Below are 21,318 nucleotides of genomic sequence, written 5' to 3'. Positions count from 1 at the left end.
AGCGTGTCAGGGTGTGTTATTAAAATTTGAAACGTCAACAAAAAAATTTCCTTCTCATGGTTAGATTAATGATAATTGAGAAAATTGTAATGAATACTTGAGTAGTAATTTATTTTATAATAGTACTAGTGGTAGTAACTTCTTCAAGTTTAATTAAGTTTTTTGTTAATGTTAAGTGAATGCTTATTTTTTTATTCATTTAGATTAACAAGACGTTGTTTTCTTCGAAATAATGCCTAACTTTATTAGGAAAATAGATTATGTTGTTACTAATGCTTAATTCCTAATAAATGTCTTCAAATGTTTAAAAAAAGAAACGTTTTACTAACCTGTAAATGTAATTTTTCATATGGGGAGTTTCTAAATGAAAAGCCATAGCAAGAGAGCTTTCTGTTCTAAAACTACAAAATTGACATTTCTTCATTTCCATTCGGAATGGCTCATTATTTTCTTTACTGAACTCTAAATTCTTAATTAACGACGCTATAGTTTTATTGGTTTTTGCATTCTGACCCTGTTCCCTATCACGTTTCCTCTTCTGTTGTCTTAACAAGTCGTTCTGAACAAATTCTTGAACCAAATTAAATCCAAGATCAACAAAGAAACTCCCAAGGGGTGTATCAAAATATGTTTTTAATTTTGGAGACTCGTTTTTATCGTTAGTTTCACTTGACACTTCCTTCTTTTCATTTTGATCTTTCTCTTTGTCTGATTCTTTGGTTTTTGTTTCTTCTGCTTTCTTGTCAGACTCCTTTTCTTTTTTCGTATCATCACATAAATCTTTTGGAGTATTATCTTTGTTCTTTTTGGCTTCTTTGTCTTCTTCATTTTCTTCTTCTACAGTTTCTATTATTTCTTTTAGTTTCAAATCGCTTTCGTCTTTTTTGTCTAAAAAAAAAAAAGGATTTTTATACATTGAAGATTGTAAGAACATTAATTTTTACTTTTATTTAAGAATAAACAATANTTCTATTATTTCTTTTAGTTTCAAATCGCTTTCGTCTTTTTTGTCTAAAAAAAAAAAAGGATTTTTATACATTGAAGATTGTAAGAACATTAATTTTTACTTTTATTTAAGAATAAACAATAAAATATATTTTACCTCTTGATTTAAGTGAAATCTTCGTACTACAAAGGACTTTTTAGAAAAAGGAAAATCAAAACTTACCTCCTCTATCTTCCTTCTCCTCATCTTCATCTACTTCCATTTTTTCATCATCTGCTTTCTCCTTAGCCTCCTCTTCTTTGTCTTTCCGCTCTTCCTCCTCCTTCTTACGTTGTTCTTTTTCTTTTTCTTCTTCTTTCCTTTTTCTTTCCTCCTCCTCCTCTTTCTTTTTCTTTTCCTCTGCTTCCTTTTCAAGTACTTCTTTTAAGAACTCCTTCATGTCTTTCATGGGTGGCTTTTCATATACGTACGGAACAATAAACGACGGCGCCTCAACAACGAACATATCGTCCGTTAATGTCGGTAAAAGAGGGGGCGGCGCAAGTGACTGAGATGCCTGAGCAGTTGCGGATAAAAGAGTTGGTTGATGAACTACTGATGAGACGTGCACAGCATTCGATTGAACAGTGGGTAGAACAACCGAAGACAGGATGGGTTGACCAGAGCCCGAAGAAACCGATACCGGCGAGAGAAGTGACGTGGCGGAGCCTTTGGGGGTGGAGGCGCCAATGGGTATAGGCGTTATCGTGGCACGCATATTTGCTGGATATACACCTTGGGCAGGTAAAGCCATGGGTAACATGTTAAACGCTGAGGTACTGAGAGAGGGCGAAGGCGCTGTAGATTTTTGGGAGATGGGTATTGGTCCGCGACCGGATAGTATAGAATTTGTGTCGATTATAACCAATGTAGGTTCTTTTTTGCTAATATTTGAATTATTCGATTGTGATGCAATCTCAACGAGTCTTTTTGTGTCTTTGACAACAATCGTTGAGCTCGGCGAGTTCGTTCCTTTATTTCCAATTCTAAGTTCATTATGTATAGAGTCTGTTACAGCAAGGGGGTCTTCAGGAAGTACTTCTTCAATGTCTGACTCTTCCGAATCGGCCCTTTTTCTTTTTTCCACTTCTAATTCATAATCATCTTCCTCCACGTAGCTTTTGCGTTCCTTATTTAAGTTTCTAGAGCTGCGTCTGGCAGGCAATTCGGGGGGTGGTGCTTTTGCTTTCTTTTTCTTTTTCACAGGAGAATCAAGGTCGATCACTTCATCGCATTCCGATATTTTATGTTTTCTATTTTGATTCGCGTCAGAACTACTATTTTCTTTACCATCAATTATTACAATGTCTGTATCATTTTCATTGGAATCGTTTAACGTTATTATATTATCGTCACTCTGTTTTGCACTGTCACTTTTGGATTCTAAAAGACAACACAAAAGCAAGTACTTTAACAGTTGCGCTTAATATAGAGAATGTAAAGTAGTGAATTGTATAAATAACGTACACCTGACATAAGCAGATTTGCTTTATAAATAAAATATGCATTGACTTTAATAAAAAATAAAAGCAGGGTTGTACCCTTAAAGTGTTCTTTTTGAAAGTCTACTTTATGGCTGTTTCATTCTTAAGATTTAAACCTTTAGCATTTTTAAACTAAATGAAAAGTATTAATCGTAAAAATCTAGCAAAAACATCAAAATTTGAAAATTAATTACATATCTTTTACTACCAGTAAACATATAATTCATGCAATAAATGTTTTGATTAACATTTTGATGATAATCAAGTAATTAGCAAGATTAAAAAAAATTAGCCAAATACTTTTAATGTACATAATAGAACAGATTTATGTAAAGTATTAAAAATTTGCTTACCCTTGCCACCTGCTAAAGAATCAATTACTTGCACTTCTTTACTTTCATCAGTATTATTACTTAGAGCACTAGTAGCACGACTGTTGTCATTTTTAACCGACTCAGTCTCTTCACCCGCGATTTCCTGCGAAGCACAACTCACTTCGTCAGTTTCGCGTTCTTGTGAATCACAGCTTCCGTTTTCGATTTCTGCTTCCACCTTTCCTCCATCATCCCTTTCGTCATCACCCTCGTCTTCTTCGTATTCGTCATCATCTTCATCATCTTCCTCTTCAGTTAATTGTTTAGAATCTTTCGAGTCCTCTGTAACATCCATTTCATTGTCTTCATGGCTATGATTGCTATTCTCGTCATCTTGACTGTCTGAAATGTTTTCTTGTTCTTCATTGTTTGAAGCCTCTAACTCCCCTACTTCCATTGGTTCTGAAGGTGGAAGACTGTTGTCAGTTATGTCAGCAACTGTTTTGGTGGCTTTCACAGCAGCTTCTGCAGAATCTTCGTCGTTCCTGTCCCCATTTAAGGCCACATCGTCTAAAAGAGAGACAGCAAATGAACAACTTGTGAAAATGACAATTTTTTTATCATATATAATTACCAAGGTTACAATGGAAAATGTTGGATTTATTCATTACCACAGATAGTAACAAAGGCAATTTACAATTTTATTTTACATTTTCTGAAAGCCAGATATCTGTGGTTACATGCAAAGAAAAATTTTCTAATGTTTCTTTTATGATACCTTATTATTGTTTATTTTATTTTCTATTTAGTATAAAAATTTAAAATTCATAAATCAAAAGTGTATAGATATTACAAATAATCTACTTAAACCTTAATTTCTTATTTTGTGCATTTCTTATCAGAGTTGTTTACAGAAAAATGTTTTACGATGTACAGTTTGTAAAAAGGGCTTCACTACTTACTTTTAAAATTTTCCTCAGTAGAAGGCATTTCGTCAACTTCACCCATTGCATCTACTGCTGCCATATCATACAAAGAACCCTTAAATAAAGACGTAAACGTTAATTCAGTAATATGCATTTTTATAATTATACACAAAAAAAATAAACTACATCAATGTGACAGTGACATGTTTTGAGGTTAAATAGTGGGAAAAGAAATAATATCTTCTATCTTCATATACTTTAGCACAAAGTTATTCACTTTTATGATTAGTGAAAGTATTTACTTTTAATTTAATATTTTAATTTTAATTTTTTTCATTAGGATTAATTAAAGATAATTTACAATTTGATTTCAGCAGACTCAACAAAAATGAAAATTTTTGAGTTTTATTGATTTTAAGAAATGAAATTAATTTCTGAAGGCATTACTACCTACACTCGAAACTCTTTTCCTTGCAGCGTTTTTTGTTGAAATAGATTGGTTAGGATTATCGGCTGAGACCATAACGGTCCACTTAAGACTATAGTACTATATTAATAAATAAAATGCAGTTTAAAATAAGCAGCTCTTACTTTAAACTGTACATTTTATCTGCATTCCCGCCAAGGGTTGGTATTTTTGCATTTTGATACTTCAAACCTGTGCACCACCAATAGACGGCTTTGACAATCGTACAATTCGTAAATACCCGAAGTAATATATGACCGCGACATTCAAACTTCACAACACATAAACACTTAATACAGGGATCGTTTTGTGACTTTTTTCAAGTATATGCAGTGAATTTTTTGAAATATTTATGGGAAAAACGACGAAGAAACACAAACTGCTGTTACTAACCCTTAGCGTTGCACTAAACTGGCAATATGGCGCCTAACGGTGCGTCACGTGACCTGAAAATAGTGACGTAGCTTCTCTATCCCGTAGTGTCTTCAATTTTTTACATTACGTAAGCAGCGGCACAAAATTACAAATATAAGAAGCCCAACTACGTACAAGCTGATGGTCAAAAAATTGATAATTACAAGGATTATTATTGTATTATCGCAAAAAAATGACGTTATCCTCTCGCTACTTTTTGAACTTTTAAATTCCCGCCAGACACGCATTTCAGAAGTTCTCTCGATATTTGTTTACAAACAATCACCGGTTGCGAAAAACGGCATGTTTAACAACAATTAAAAACAAAACTTTCACCGTTTTTTCTTTTCTTTGTTGTTTTTACAAAAGTAAGAAAAAGTTTTTACGCAAATATCGAAATGGCATGCAAGGGGGTAGAATTTAACGACAATTAAGGCAGAGTAATGAGGAAAAGTTTTGTTAAGAGAAATAGAACCACAGTTAATTTGGGCGGATGACAATCTACGAAGTGGAACATTTAACATTTTCCTTTCGAACCAACGGTATATCATACCTAATAGTAGTAGAGTTCGCGGTAGAGAATGGACCAAACCGCACCCGGTTGCTGTTAGTTGGAAACGCGTACGAACGCCCCTCTTTTGCGGAATGGTTACGTCCAAGCCTCATTTTGTTCATGTTACTCCGTATCTAATAACTTTTTCTCAACGTTTCGTGCAGTCAGACTTGGCGTCACTTTCTATTCGGGCTGATAAAAAATTATGACGTGGAGCAAAAATCACGCGGAAAATTGCCCCACAATCAATTTTGATGATTACCATGTACCTACCTACATATATATATATATATCCATATTATATATACATAACATGTACATTATATACTTTTGTAGTACTTGCACTTCTTTACTTTCATCAGTATTATTACTTAGAGCACTAGTAGCACGACTGTTGTCATTTTTAACCGACTCAGTCTCTTCACCCGCGANCACTTTCTATTCGGGCTGATAAAAAATTATGACGTGGAGCAAAAATCACGCGGAAAATTGCCCCACAATCAATTTTGATGATTACCATGTACCTACCTACATATATATATATATATCCATATTATATATACATAACATGTACATTATATACTTTTGTAGTGGTACATGACTGACTTTTTTTATAAATGTACTCACATAGGTAGATATATATACAAAAGGTCGCAATTAGATTTATATACAAGGTACATAATAACTTTATATAGGTGTATATATATATACAATGTATGAGATCCCTTAAACAGGTTTTCATACATGGGAAGTTCAAGATTGCGGAAAATATTATTTTTAACTGAATCATTATTGTCTCAGGACGTGGACTGAAGAAAACTGCAATTAATTTTAACGATGACGTAATTGAGGTGTTCCTACGGAGATTTTCCGAAAAATATGCACATATTAAGCTTTTGTACGGCACGACTGTTTCCCTGAATCTTAATCACTAATCACACTTACTGGAATGCTCGCACTAATACTAAATGAATTCATAATGCTTAAATATAAGTCAAAACTGAATAATTTTCTTTCTTTTTCTTGTTAAACAGATTTGCACCCAATCATTAATTAATTTTTTCCAAAAAGTGATGGAATAAATGATCATCAGTCATGTCGTAACTACTTATGTGTAATTTTAACTACCAAAGTTTTAAACTGACCTTTCGACATATAAATAAAAGCAATACAAAGTTTCCTCAGTTTCCTCATGATAGCAATTGGTTTTGCAAGCTTTTTTATGTTAATCCAATCGAAAAACTTATATTTTGTGGATTAAACGTATTTTTTGATGAACAGAATAAACTCAAAATTAAAGCCTCTGACCTAAAATGAGGTCATTAAGTATCAAGCTGACTCTTAAACTCAAATATTAGGTCATAATCAAACTGCAGGTTTTGATCGAAAACGATCACGTACGTTTTTAGACAAATTTTCTTTATGATGTACAAACACTCATAATTCGTCATACTACCAGGAGATGTGATATATTGGAATATTTTGTTACACAAGATGAAAATTGCATATTTCCATTTGTATTTAAAAAATTTTCAATTTTCTGTTCTGAAAATACCAAACGCAAACCACAAAGGCTTAGTTTCCAAAATCCTGGTTGAATAGATAGAAGCGATTTGATTATTAGACTGGTGGAAACACAGCCGCTGTTGTTGAGCAATAAGAATTTCTTATGATAACGATTTAGTTGCTAAATTTTGCTTTCTGTGGAAAACTTCATGAACTGCCACTACATAGAAATTTATTTATAAAAATAAGAAAGAGCTTTCAATATATCAATATTAGTCACGTTAGAAACCTCATCGGACTTTTCCTTATACAGTATTTGGGGTAATTTTTTGATTTTGGTTTAATGAAAGTTTTAGAATAGCTTTCAGCAAAGTTTAAGCATTTTTTAATTCAAGCTTCAGACGGTCATTTCTGTGTGTAGGAAATACTTCACAATTTCAGCTTCTTTTTAACCAATTCTCGTATTTTGACTCGCCAAATTTCATTTTTGTTGCAGCGGTTTTAGACAATTTAAATTTGTATGTTAAAAAGTCACTTCTATGCTCGCGAACGCTTAATTTGGAAATTCGGAAAAGGTTGTTAAAGGTGAATGTTTGGAGCACGGCATTGTACGGGTGCGAAACATGGACAGTGGGCGCGGCGGAAAAGAAAAGGTTAGAAGCGTTCGAAATGTGGTATTATAGGCGGATGATGAGGATATCGTGAGTAGAAAAGGTTAGAAATGAAGAGGTATTGGAAAGAATAGGAGAACAGAGGACTCTATGGAAGTCAATAAAAAATAGGCGAGATAGGTTGGTAGGACACCTTCTCAGGCATGAAGGTCTAGTCAGAGACATATTAGAGGCAGAGACAGGAGTTAGGAGGGGTAGAGGTAGACGTAGATTAGACTACTGTTCGCAAATAGTTAAGGTGTGGGCTGTTATAGTTTTAGGGAAATGCGAAGTTTAGCTCAGGATAGGAAAGAGTGGAGGTACGTGTCTAACCAGTCTTAAGACTGACGACCTTGTGATGATGATGATGATGTTACAAAAGCGCAGTAGGGTGTTGTAAGATGACTTCTGTTTTAATGAAAATGAATTTTGCGAAATCGAAGAATATTATTAGGTTCCATTTCAACCAATTTTCAAATTTGGACACACAAAATTTCCCTTTTTATAGTGGTTGAAACCAATTTAAATTTGTATGATATAAAAGCGCGGCAGGGTGTCATAAGGTGACGTGTGTTTTAATAAGAATTAATTTTTCGAAATCAAAGGAAATACTTCACAATTTCAGCTTCTTTATAACCAATTCTCGTATTTTGACTCGCCAAAATTTCGACTTTACAGTGGTTTAAGCTAATTTAAATTTGTGTGTTATAAAAGCGCGGTAGGGTGTCGCAAGCATAAGGAGACGTGTGTTTTGACGAAAATAAGTTTTGCGAAATCGAAGAAGATTGTTCATAATTTCGGCTCCGTTTTAAGCAATTTTCAAATTTTAACGGACGAAATTTCCCTCTTTCTAGTGGTTTAAGCCAATTTAAATTTGTATATGTAATAAAAGCGTGTCAGGGTGTCGTATGGTGACGTCTGATTTGACGAAAATGAGTTTTGCGAAAGCGAAGATTATTCATAATTTCGGCTCAATTTCAACCAATTTTTAAATTTCGACGGGCGAAATTTCTCTCTTTACAGTGGTTGAAGCCAATTTAAATTTGTATGATATAAAAGCGCGGTAGGGTGTCATAAACTGACGTGTGTTTTGACGAAAAATGAGTTTTGCGAAATCAAAGGAAATATTTCACAATTTCAGCTCCTCTCTAACTAATTCTGATATTTTTCCTCGCCAAATTTTCCTCTTTACAGTAGTTTCAACCAATTTTTAAATTTGGACGGGCGAAATTCCCCTCTTTATAGTGGTTGAAGGTAATTTCAATTTGTATGACATAAAAGCGCGGCAGGGTGTCATAAGGTAACGTGTGTTTTAATGAAAATTAATTTTTCGAAATCCAAGGAAATACTTCATAATTTCAGCTTCTTTCTAACCATATTTTGACTCGCTAAATTTCCCTCTTTACAGTGGTTTAAGTCAATTTAAATTTGTATATGTTATAAAAGTGTGTCAGGGTGTCGTATGGTGACGTCTGATTTGACGAAAATGAGTTTTGCGAAATCGAAGATTATTCATAATTTCGGCTCAATTTCAACCAATTTTTAAATTTGGACAGACGAAATTTCCCTCTTTACAGTGGTTTAAGTCAATTTAAATTTGTATATGCTATAAAAGCGCGGTAGGGTGTCATAAACTGACGCGTGTTTTAATGACAATTAATTTTTCGAAATCAAAGGAAATCTTTACAATTTCAGCTTCTTTCTAACCAATTCTCATATTTTGACTCGCCAAATTTCCCTCTTAACAATGATTTAAACCAATTTAGATTTGTACGATGTAAGAGCACAGCAGGGTTTGTCGTAAGGTGACGTGTTTTGACAGAAAGAATTTTGCGGAATTAAAAGAAATTATTTATAATTTCGGGTTCTTTCCATCCAACTCTCAAATTTTAAGTCGCCAAACTTCGCTTTTTACTGTGTTTCAAGCCAATTTAAATTTGTATGATATAAAAGCACAGTAATGTGTCGTAAGAAACATATGCTTTGACAGAAATAAGTTTCTGTGAAATTCACGGAACCAATTATCATATTTCACCTCACTAAATTTCCTTCTTTACAGTAGTTTAAGACAATTTAAATCTGTATGTTATAAAATCGCGGTAGGGTGTCATAAATTTGACGAAAATGAGTTTTGCGAATCATACTTTCGGCTCTATTTCAACCAATTTTCAAATTTGGACACGCGAAAAATTTCCCTCTTTACAGTGCTTCAAGCCAATTTAAGTTTGTATTTTATAAAAGCACGGTAGGGTGTCATAAAGTCATGTGTTTTGACGTAAATGAATTTTGCGAAATCAAAGGAAATACTTCACAATTTCGGCTTATTTCTATCCAATTCTCAAATTTGAACTCGCTAAATTTCGCTCTTTATAGTAGTTCAAGCCAGATTAAATTTGTATGATATGAAAGCACAGCAAGATTTGTCGTAAGGTGACGTATGTTTCACAAGAAATTATTCAGAATTTCGGCTTTTTTCTACCCAATTCTCAAATTTTGCTCTATACAGTGGTTCAAGCTAATTTAAATTTGTATGATATAAAAGCACAGTAATGTGTCGTAAGAAATATGTGCTTTAACGGCATGGAGTTTCTGTGAAATTTACGGAAAGTATTCATAATTTCGACTCCTTTTTAACCCCTTTACAGTTGTTCATGCCAATTTTAATTTGAGAAGAAAGTGAGTTTTTACTAAATCGAAATTAAATAAATTGTTCATAATTTGGGGTCCTTTGTAGTTTGTAACCAAATTTCAACTTTGACGCGAGAAGCTTCGCTATTAACAATAGTTTAAGCTAATTGAAATTTATATGATCTAAAAGGGCGCCAGGGTGTCGTGTGATATGGGTTTTGATGAAAACGCGTTTTTGTGAAATTGAAGAAAATTATTCATTATATGGGATCAATTCTTACAATATTTTTTAGTTAAATAATAATAATACTTTAGGTAATTCCTTTTTTTTTTTGAGTAATTTTAACAGTCCAGCCGTTTCGAATAATACCTCCTCCAAACAGACAGCCGGACAGACAAAAAAAAGTGGCCCAGATTACTCCTGGCAACCTCTTCTTTGTACGTATAAAGTTAACCGTTTCGATTACCCGGTACAGACAACTCGACATATAGACAAACAAAATTTTTTTAAAGGTCGTTTGATTTTTACAGCATTCAAATAATCAAGCATTTCTTTTTGATATTGTGAGTACTTCAATTTTATTTATATGTATAACGTAACAATTGAGCACGTCCTAGATTAGCATAATTATTACACAAAATTATCAAGGCAACTGAACTGATGGCAATTTGAATCAAACAATTTCGTTTTTTTTTTGTATACTTAGGTTATCGAACTTCTAAGTTAAAAGCTGAGAATTCAAGGGCAATAAGCAACAATACAACATTTTTATTATTAAAAAATCATAAATCAAAAAGTAAATCCATCATCATCATAAGGTCGTCAGTCCTACGACACGCAACCCCACTCTTTCCTATCCTAAGGTAATCTTTGCATTTCCCTATAACTAGAACAACCTATATCCTTAACTATTTGCGAACAGTAATCTAATCTAGGTCTACCTCTACCCTTCCTAACTCCCGTTTGTGGCTCTAATATGTCTCTGACTAGACCTACATGCCTAAGAAGGTGTCCTACCAACCTATCTCGCCTATTTCTTATTGATTTTCATAGAGTCCTCTTTTCTCCTAATCTTTCTCATACCTTTTCATTTCTAACATTCTCTATCCATGGTATCCTCGTCATTCGCTTGTAATACCACATTTCGAACGCTTCTAACCTTTTTTCTTTTCAGCCGCGCCCACTGTCTATGTTTCGCACCCGTATAGTGCCGCGCTCCAATCATACATCTTTAACAACCTTTTTCGAATTTCTAAATTAAGCGTTCGCGAGCATACAAGTGACTTCGTTTTATTGAAGGCGACTCGACCCTGCGCTACCCTCTGCTTTATATCCCTACTACTCCTTCCGTCCGGACTTATCTGACTTCTTAGATACCTACCTAAAATCGGCCACTTCTAATTTTTCGTCTCCTATCTTTATACTCTCTATTTCCCTACTTTTTCTTCCCTTCCATGCCAGTAGTTTTGTTTTATTTTTATTTATTTTCATACAGTACTGTCTTGTCAATACCGCTTCTATTTTATTGAAAGCTATCTCTAAGTCCTCCTTGCTAGATGCTAATCATCTGCAAATCTAAGCATACTAATCTTTTGTCCCTGTATATCTATCCCTACAGTTGTACTGTCTTTAATGATGCTGGTCTACATTTTGATTATCTTGGCCTCATTTTCATCGAGTATTTCTACAAGGAACTAAAGATATTTTCTAATAATCCTCAAATTAACAGTTTGCAAATAGTTAACAGTGAGATCTACAGTCATAAGTAAATTGACTACCTATTTCCAGTTGTACCTACTGCGAATTCAACTATTTTAAACTATTTTTTATGCATTACATAATTATTTAAAAGTCATTGTGAAGAAATTAGAAAGTTAGCCATTAACACTATAAAATTGCGCCAGTAAAATAAATTTACTCATCAATGAAACGATACTAAATAGTTATCTATAAGTACAGTTTTTACTACGTTTAAATGAATTGTGCCTAGTATAAAAGGGAATATTAAATATTACAATATCAATGTGACCTGGTAAATAAAATTAAAATTGTGTGATTGTTCTAAAATAAATAACTGGTCTGGCGTTGAAGTTTAAAATAGAATGCGATAGAATTGAAAGCTGCAGACTACTACCAATAGAATATTGCACTCTTTAAGGTGCGTTTACACTGAGCGATTGCGTGAACAAAAATGAGAGATTAACGCTCCCCCCTCCTTCCAAAATAGCAAGCGTTAAGAATTAGTATAATAGCTTCAATTGATTTCATGATTGCTTTTTTTTTTAGAAAAATTTCTCTTACATCTTCTTAACAGTTATAGAGCTGGAGCTGCAAGGTAGAGAAGTAAATATTAGGAAAGGAGTCAGACAGGAATGCACATTGTTACCGCTACTTTTTAATCCATACATCGAAGATGTGATAGACATCATTAAAGGCAGTACAACTGTAAAGATAAATATACAGGGGTAAAAGATTAGTATGCTTAGATTTGCAGATGATATAGCAGCATTAGCATCTAGCAAGGAGGAGTTAGAGATAGCTTTAAATAAAATGGAAGCGGTATTGATAAAACAGTATTGTATGAAAATAAATAACAGTAAAACAAAAATACTGGTATGCAAGCGAAGAAAAAGTTGGGAAACGAAATATTAGAAGAAGTGGCCGATTTTAGGTATCTAGGAAGTCTGATAAGTCAGGACGGAAGGAGTAGGAGAATAGCGCAGGATCGAGTCGCCTAAAAAGAAGTCACTTCTATGCTCTCGAACGGTTAATTTAGAAATTCTAAAAAGATTTTTAAAGGTTTTAGTTTGGATCGTGGCGCTGTACGGATACGAAACATGGACGGTGGGCGCGGAAAAAAAGGTTAGAAGCGTTCGAAATGTGATATTACAGGCGAATGATGAAGATACCGTGGATAGAGAAGGTTAGAAATGAAGAGGTATTAGAAAGATTAGTAGAACAGCGGACTCTTTGGAAGTCAATAAAAAATAGACGAGATAAGTTGGTAGGACACCTTTTTAGGCATGAAGGTCTAGTCAGTCTATTACTATTTGCGAATAATTAAGGATGTGGATTGTTTTAGTCTTCGGGAAATGCGAGTATAGGGTCAATTGAAAAGTCCCCGGCCTGACACATAGATGGCGGCACCAGAACTAAATCCATATGATTTTCAGTTAGTCCTAACCTTCAAAAGACGCGTCTATAAATTTGACGGCTGTCGGATCATTAGTTTGTGAATTATAGCATTTTTAGTGAAGCAACTTTTGTTATTGTGAAAAAAATGGATAAAAAGGAATTTCGCGTGTTGATAAAATATTGCTTTTTGAAGGGAAAAAATACAGTTGAAGCAAAAACTTGGCTTGATAACGAATTTCCGGACACTGCCCCAGGAAAATCAACCATCAAGGATTGGTATGCTAAGTTTAGACGTGGTGAAATGAGCACCGAAGACGGTGAACGCAGTGGACGCCCAAAAGAGGCTGTTACGGACGAAAACATTAAAAAAATCCACAAAATGATTTTGAATGACCGTAAATTGAAATTGAATGAAATAGCAGACACTCTACAGATATCAACGGAACGTATACATCACATCATTCACGAATATTTGGGTATGAGAAAGCTCTGTGCAAAGTGGGTGCCGCGCGAGCTCACTTTTGACCAAAAACAACGACGAGTTGATGATTCAGAGCAGTGTTTGAAGATGATCACGCGTAATAAACCCGAGTTTTTGCGTCGATATGTGACAATGGATGAAACATGGCTCCATCATTTCACTCCGAAGTCCAATCGACAGTCATCGGAGTGGACTGCACACGATGAACCCGCTCCAAAGCGTGCAAAAACGCAACAGTCGGCTGGCAAGGTTATGGCGTCTGTATTTTGGGATGCGCGTGGAATAATTTTCATTGACTACCTTGAAAAAGGAAGGACCATCAACAGCGACTATTACATAGCGTTATTGGACCGTTTGAAGGACGAAATCGCCGAGAAACGACCGCATTTGCAGAAAAAGAAAGTCCTGCTTCACCAAGACAATGCACCGTCTCACAAGTCAGTGAAAACGATGGCAAAAATTCATGAATTGGGCTTCGAATTGCTTCCGCATCCACCGTATTCTCCAGATCTGGCCCCCAGCGACTACTTCCTGTTCTCAGATCTCAAAAGAATGCTCGTTGGGAAAAAATTTTCGTCGAATGAAGAGGTGATCGCCGAAACTGAGGCCTATTTTGAAGCAAAGGACAAATCGTACTACAAAAATGGTATCGAAAAGTTGGAGGATCGCTATAATCAGTGTATCACCCTTGAAGGGAATTATGTTGAATAAAAAAAACGAATTTTGCAAAAAAAATGTGTTTTACTATTTTAGGCCGGGGACTTTTCAATTGACCTGTTATTAGCTCAGGATAGGAAAGAGTGGAGGTGCGTATCCAACCAGTCTTAGGACTGACGATTTTATAATGAAGATGATGACACCTCTTGAACGGCGTATTCGGAGGGTTTACTGTCGGTCCAGCAATTATGAACAATTTAAATTGGCCTATATCATGTTCACAGAAACGTCTCAAAGACTTTAGAGTTATTGCGATTCTGCAAAGCCTTACGAATTAGTGTCATAGTTTATTTTTATGTATTCAGTCATACTGCAGCTAATTGTAAGACTAAAGACACACTAAAGAAAACGGCATAGCAGCTTTTTCTTGCGTGCACTGATTGAAAACTTCAAGTGAAACAACTCAAAAAACGTTTCAGAATCAGGTGTTTTAATAAAAAAATTACATGGACAATACGAAGTCGTTGTGATTCTGCTGTGATGTTATGCATGTAGTAAACTAAGGCACTTTGCTCGCGGACGATGCAGGTCGTTACAATTCCGCATCAATCCCTTTATAAAATTAAAAATTTGCATAAGACGACACAAAGTCGTTGTGATTCCTCTGCGATAATGCCGTGCGGTGTGGTAAACTAAGACCCGATGCGCATGGACGAGAAGGATCTTTGTGATTTCGCATCGATCTCGTTATGATAAGGATCGGTGCACACGAACGACATGGCATCACTGCGATTCCGCATCAATCATCTTACAATAAAGTTGAAAATTTACGTGGACGATATGAAGTCGTTGTGATTTCACCGCGATAATGTCATACGGTCAGGTAAACTAAGGCCCGGTGCACATGGACGAGAAGATTTGTTGTGATTTCGCATCGATTTTGTTATGACAAGGCTCACGGACGTCATGGCATCACTGCGATTCCGCATCAATCGTCTTGCAATAAAATTTTAAACTTACATGGACGATACGAACTCGTTGTGATTTCGCTGCGATAATGTCGTGCGATGAGGTAAACTAAGGCCCGGTGCATATGGACGAGAAGGGTTGTTGTGATTTCGCATCGATTTTGTTATGACAAGGCTCACGGACGTCATGGCATCACTGCGATTCCGCATCAATCGTCTTGCAATAAAATTTTAAATTTACATGGACGATACGAACTCGTTGTGATTTCGCTGCGATAATGTCGTGCGGTGAGGTAAACTAAGGCCCGATGCGCATGGACGAGGATCTTTGTGATTTCGCATCGATCTCGTTATGATAAGACTCGGTACACACAGACGACGACATCACTGCGATTCCGCATCAATCTTCTTGCAATAAAATTTAAAATTTACATGGACGATAGGAAGTCGTTGTAATTTCGCTGCGATAATGTCGTGCGGTGAGGTAAATTAAGGCTCGATGCGCATGGACGAGAAGGATCTTTGTGATTTCGCATCGATCTAGTTATAATAAGGCTCGGTGCACACGGACGACATGGCATCACTGCGATTCTGCATCAATCTTCTTATAATAAAACTGAAAATTTACATGGACGAAACGAAGTCGTTGTGATTTCGCTATGATAATGTCGTGCGGTGAGGTAAACTAAGGCCCGGTCCGCATGGACGAGGTTATTTGTGATTTCGCATCGATCTCGTTATGATAAGGCTCGGCGCGCACGAACGACATGGCATCACTGCGATTCCGCATCAATCTTCTTGTAATAAAATTGAAAATTTACATGGACGATACGAAGTCGTTGTGATTTCGCTGCGATAATGTCGTGGGGTGAGATAAACTAAAGGCCGATGCGCATGGACGAGAAGGATCATTGTGATTTCGCATCGATCTCGTTATCATAAGGCTTGGTGCACACGGACGTCATGGCATCACTGCGATTCCGCATCAATATTCTTGCAATAAAATTGAAAATTTACATTTACATTCTACCTCTACATTATTCTTTTGAAACATCCCATAAATTTTTTCTTCAATGAACAGTTCTAAATCCTCGGTTATGTTTGTTGCGATTCCTAAACACATGTATGAACTGCTTCAATAGTACAATGCACTGCCACGTTCAACGATATATGTACTTCCCGTATAAAAATCGTCCGAAACACATGTCACCAACCATAGTCCGCGATCACCCAAACTATCGCCGCGATGAAAGAAAATGAGTTATTAGCGTTCAAACACTGCGGGTTAATTTTTTTTTTTTCGCATAAAAAGTAAGAAGTAACTAAGGGTATTAAACTTTGATAAACTTTAAATTAATACACACCTGTTGTAATTTATATGTCTAATTTAATTATAAATTAATTTTTCATAAATAATAATCAATATTTTTGTTTCTAAAATTTCAATTCAGGCGTTTATAATTCTATTTAATTTTTCATTTTTGATAATTTTATGTTGCTTTATAAATAGGTTAACAGTAACAGATTTTAGACATTTTAGAAATGGTGGATGCGCCTTCCAGCAAAAATAAAATTGAGGAACTTTTGATGCCTATTCGTAATTTACGTATTTAATTGATAGCATTAACATTTATACAAATGACTTTTAACCAACTATCAATTAATTCTTACTATATAGATCTACAGAGTCGTCTATCCGAAACGTTCATATCCTGAGTGAATCTTCGCATTTACCAACAACTAAATTTAAACATTTCTTATTATTTACGAACAGTAATCTAATATAGGTCTTCCTCTGGCTATCTTTATACCTATATCTGCTTTTAATTTATCTCTATGTAACCCTTCATGTCTGAGAAGGTGATGGGGCATCCCTTAATTACGTGAGGCGGTTTTGGAGTTTTTCGATTCCTCCCCGTAGTGAGATGTTGTAAGATTTGACTTGACTCCCTCCACTCCACCCCACCCCCCATTAAACGTAAAATTTTTCAATATGCGTATTTTTAGCGTAACTTTAATGTCTGATTGCGCTGGATTATTAAAAAAAACGGACAGACAGACATACGAGTGATACTACAAGGGTTCCGTTTTTCACCTAACCTAACCTAACCTAACCCGAGAATCAACTTAACATTGTAGTTGATTGTGTGTCACAGAAATTCATATGTGTACTAGATTTCAACTTAACCGGTCCAGTAGATTCGAAGCATAAATTGACTGTAACAACGGAGAGACAGACGCTCAAGTGAACCTATAAGGGTTCCGTTTTTCATTCACCGAACCCAAAAAACATAATTTTTATTTATATGGGCGTAAACACAGCGCGTCGGGAGACGTCCGCGCGACGCTGTTAGTCGGCTCATACGCCGCAGCGTTGGAGTCGCGCGTTTGGCTGGGCGGCGGCGGCACAATAAGGGGATTACCTACTGTGCTACTATACTTGCGTTCGCATATAGACGTGGTACCTTACCCGTATAAACTTCGGAAATTAAAAATTACGAGAAAAGATGTCCAATCATGTACATTGTAGATTCTACAGCGTAGGTGTTTCTTCCAACGCGTCAACTCGCTGAGTTTTTAATTTTCATAATAATACAAATAAAATTTATCAGATGTAGGACCAACCAGCGATACCTAAAACGCGACGGTTACTACGGGTGCGCTGTGGGTACAAAGTACAAACACAGGTTGCTGCGACGCCGTGATTACAAGCAGCATTTACCACGACCGATCGATACAAACATCAGGGGTTGCCCCGCCCATGCACCAATCAGCACCAAGAAAACTGCTAGGAACATCGTATATAACTCCGAGCAGACACAGAAAAGCTCAGAGGGGAATCTTTCCTAGCTGTAAAGCTACCTCCTCTTTGGTAAGACACCTACCTAGCTGAAAAGCTACCTTGCCCAGTCATTTCGAACTTCAACCTTAGCGGCATCGACGATTAGCCATATACCACGAGCTGGACAATCCGTTAGAACCTACAGACGGCGTCAAAGGCTCAATGCTAGATCACAGTCAATCCAACGCCGGAAACATACCGAGCGTCGCCAACCATTCGATGTCTACTCTGACAGACCACCGGCAGCCAACACGCCCCCATTACCTACGTCGACAACCTACCGGAATCCAACAGTCCACTGTCGCCAACATCACCAAACGACCAAAAGTCACCAGAATTTCGATGTCTATCCTAACAGACCACCGGTAGCCAACACGCCTCCATTACCTACGTCGACAACCTACCGGAGGCCAACAATACACTGTCGCCAAAATCACCAAATGACCAAAAGTCACCAGAATTTCGATGTCTACCTTAACAGACCACCGGCAGCCAACACGCCTCCATTACCTACGTCGACAACCTACCAGAGGCCAACAGTCCACTGTCGCCTACACCACCAAAAGACCAAAAGTCACCAGAATTTCGATGTCTACCCTAACAGACCACCGGCAGCCAACACCGCCTCCATTACCTACGTCGACGACCTACCGGAAGTCAACAATCCATTGTTGTCTACATGGGCAAACGACCAACCGCCACCAGAACTTCAATTCCTACGCTGGTGGACCGCCAGCCATTAACAGCCCTCCGCCGTCAACACCGACTTCCTTCAGGAAGCCACCAGTCCTCTACAGTCTACACCAACAACCCGCTAACCGCACCAACGAATCACCGGCCTCCATCAGCAAGCCGTTACCGGCCCTCCACCGTCTACGTCTGCCACCCATCGACATAATAATGCTGCACGCAAGGACAGTGACACAACCTTCGTTCAGCACCAGTCCCCTGTTGCCGACTCCAACGATCCACCAGCCTCCCAAGAGTCGACGTTCGCTGAAAATGCGACGACTACTACTGGAGCTTTTCGGTACAGACAGTGACTGACCCGCTAATATTGCTTTTTTCATATTTCTTGGTGTTATTTTAATTTGTATTAGCGAATAAATTAATTAATAAATGTTTCAGCCAATTGTTTTTTGCCGAAAAATCGCCGCATAACTAACAGATAAGTATTAGTCTGTCTTTCGTAACAATTTCATATTAAAGTGGGAAAATAAAGCTATGCCATGCTTAAGTTATAGTGAGGGGGATTCTTTGAGTGACTTAGATTAGGTTAAGACAAGGAGGGACTCGCTGATTGGCTTGCGTGAAGTAGCATGCCACGTGGTTATACTGTACGTATGAGGTAATGGTGGAAAAGTTTTCTTGACATATGTACCATTGGTTTAGGGTAGATTATAGTGAGAGGGATTAGCATGCTAAGCTATATGTATATCAAGGGTTTTGGTTAGGTTAAAATTTTAAGAGGGGGTTTTCCTGATTGGGATATTTAATACGCATCAAAGATACCACGCTTTAGATAATCACCCTTCGACCACACCTGAATGCGATTTAATCGACCTGTGGTTGTCCTACGTTTACGGAATTTTGAGACACCTTGAGTATCCTCCTTAAATGCGTACGTATTGTACAAATGGCACTTTTTCCGTTTAAATACAAGAGATATTAAAGAAAGAATCAAAGCAAACGTCCTTAGAAATCCCACAAGTCAATGGCATACACGTTGTTGTCCGCATCCGAAATGCTGCCATTTTTAATAACGGTCATTATGAGTTTAGGTTAAATTCATTGATTCAAAATTAAAAAAAACTTACAGAGTTACGGGATAAATTACGGTTGAATATATTGGTCTAATTAAATTTTAAATAAGAGTAATCTTCCCAGCCATGTCTAACCTTGAAGATTTAACCATAACCTAACTTTTATTAATGGGGGTTTTTAACCAATGCACATCACTTTTTCGAGTTTAGGCAGTAACATATACCTAACACAACTGTACAACAATTAAATATTGTTACTTCCTACCTTCTTAGTTGTCTTCTTCGTCTTCGTCTTGGTTGAAAGAGAGTACGGGAACTTGCTTCTTATGCTTCTTATTTTTTCTATCTTTCGCGTTTTCTGGATTTCTTTTCTTCTCTTGAGCGCCGATTTCTTCTTCACTCTTCGAAATTGGTTTTTTGAATTTTATTGGTTTACTTAAATCCGCTGGTGCTTCTTCAGCTTCTGAGAAATAAAAGAGAAAACTGAATTATAAAGAACCGAGCCAGGAAATACATAATAAATTTGAAATTTCCAAATATAGAAACTATGTACTTGCTACGGATAAAAGAATGAATAAATAAAAAACAACCCCTATTTATTACAATTTTAAAACCAGACACGTGTTTCGCCCACTTAATGTCTGGGCATTTTCATTGCGGGACCGACGGCTACAAGACAACAGATATTTTTTAATGATTTTATTTAATGGAAACGCTCGACTGTACAGGAAAACGGTGAAGGATTGTTCCTTTTTTGTCGTGCCCACTGGTTCAAGGTGATGTATCCGAACTACTTATTGCGTAACTTTTTTAGAAATACTTTTTCCAGACTATCTTACGAAATATCAATGACTTGAACACGAAAGGGAATTCCCATTATAAATAATATAGTGATGTCAACCCAATAAATGCAATTGAAAGCCTTCGGGGGTGTTGCGCTTTGTTCAAAAGATTTTGAAAGATTAGGACAGTTATTAGAGATTATCATCATCATCATAAGGTCGTCAGTTCTAAGACTGGTAGGATAGGAAAGAGTATCCTTAGCTAATCTTCGCATTTCCCTAAAACTATAACATTCCACATCCTTAACTATTTGCGAAACAGTAATCTAGTCTAGGTCTACTACTACCCCTCCTAACTCCCGTTTCTGCCTCTAATATTTCTCTGATTAGACCTTCATGTCTGAGAAGGCGTCATACTAACCTATCTCGTATATTTCTTATTGACTTCCATAGAGTCATCTGTTCTCCTATTCTTTCTAATACCTCTTCATTTCTAACTTTCTCTATCCACGGTATCCCCATCATTCGCCTGTAACACCACATTTCGAATGTTTCTAACCTTTTTCTTCTGCCGCGCCCACTGTCCATGTTTCGCACCCAAACAGCGCAGCGCTTCAAACATACACCTTTAACAACCTTTTTCGAATTTCTAAATTAACCCTTGGCGAGCATTGAATTTTTAAAGATGCGGTAGATATTTTCATCTTAATGTATCTACATAGGCCTGGTTGAAAACATATGCATATATTCGATATGTTCATCA

The 21,318-nt window shown here is 36.4% G+C and overlaps 1 protein-coding gene across 9 annotated transcripts in view; it reads right to left on the bottom strand.

Moving 5' to 3' along the window:
- Nucleotides 1–20,121, bottom strand: part of LOC108734066 (myb-like protein X) — a 35,931-nt gene extending 15,810 nt beyond the window's left edge. For 6 of the 9 annotated variants that reach the window (XM_025981031.1, XM_025981032.1, XM_025981029.1 and 3 more), the window contains exons 1-5: nt 4,164–4,293; nt 3,746–3,824; nt 2,823–3,353; nt 1,169–2,368; nt 330–888 (exon numbers count right to left, since the gene is read on the bottom strand). In XM_025981031.1, the coding sequence (XP_025836816.1) occupies nt 330–888; nt 1,169–2,368; nt 2,823–3,353; nt 3,746–3,824; nt 4,164–4,232 (2,438 nt within the window). In that variant the 5' untranslated portion in view covers nt 4,233–4,293. The other 3 variants (XM_025981034.1, XM_025981035.1, XM_025981036.1) reach the window with 3 other exon arrangements.
- Between the last annotated feature and the right edge of the window lie 1,197 nt (nt 20,122–21,318).

The sequence above is a fragment of the Agrilus planipennis genome, unplaced genomic scaffold (genome assembly GCF_000699045.2).
Source record: "Agrilus planipennis isolate EAB-ADULT unplaced genomic scaffold, Apla_2.0 scaffold10, whole genome shotgun sequence".
In the NCBI taxonomy this organism is placed as follows: Eukaryota; Metazoa; Arthropoda; class Insecta; order Coleoptera; family Buprestidae; genus Agrilus; species Agrilus planipennis.
This window is presented reverse-complemented; position numbering and strand designations above follow the sequence as displayed.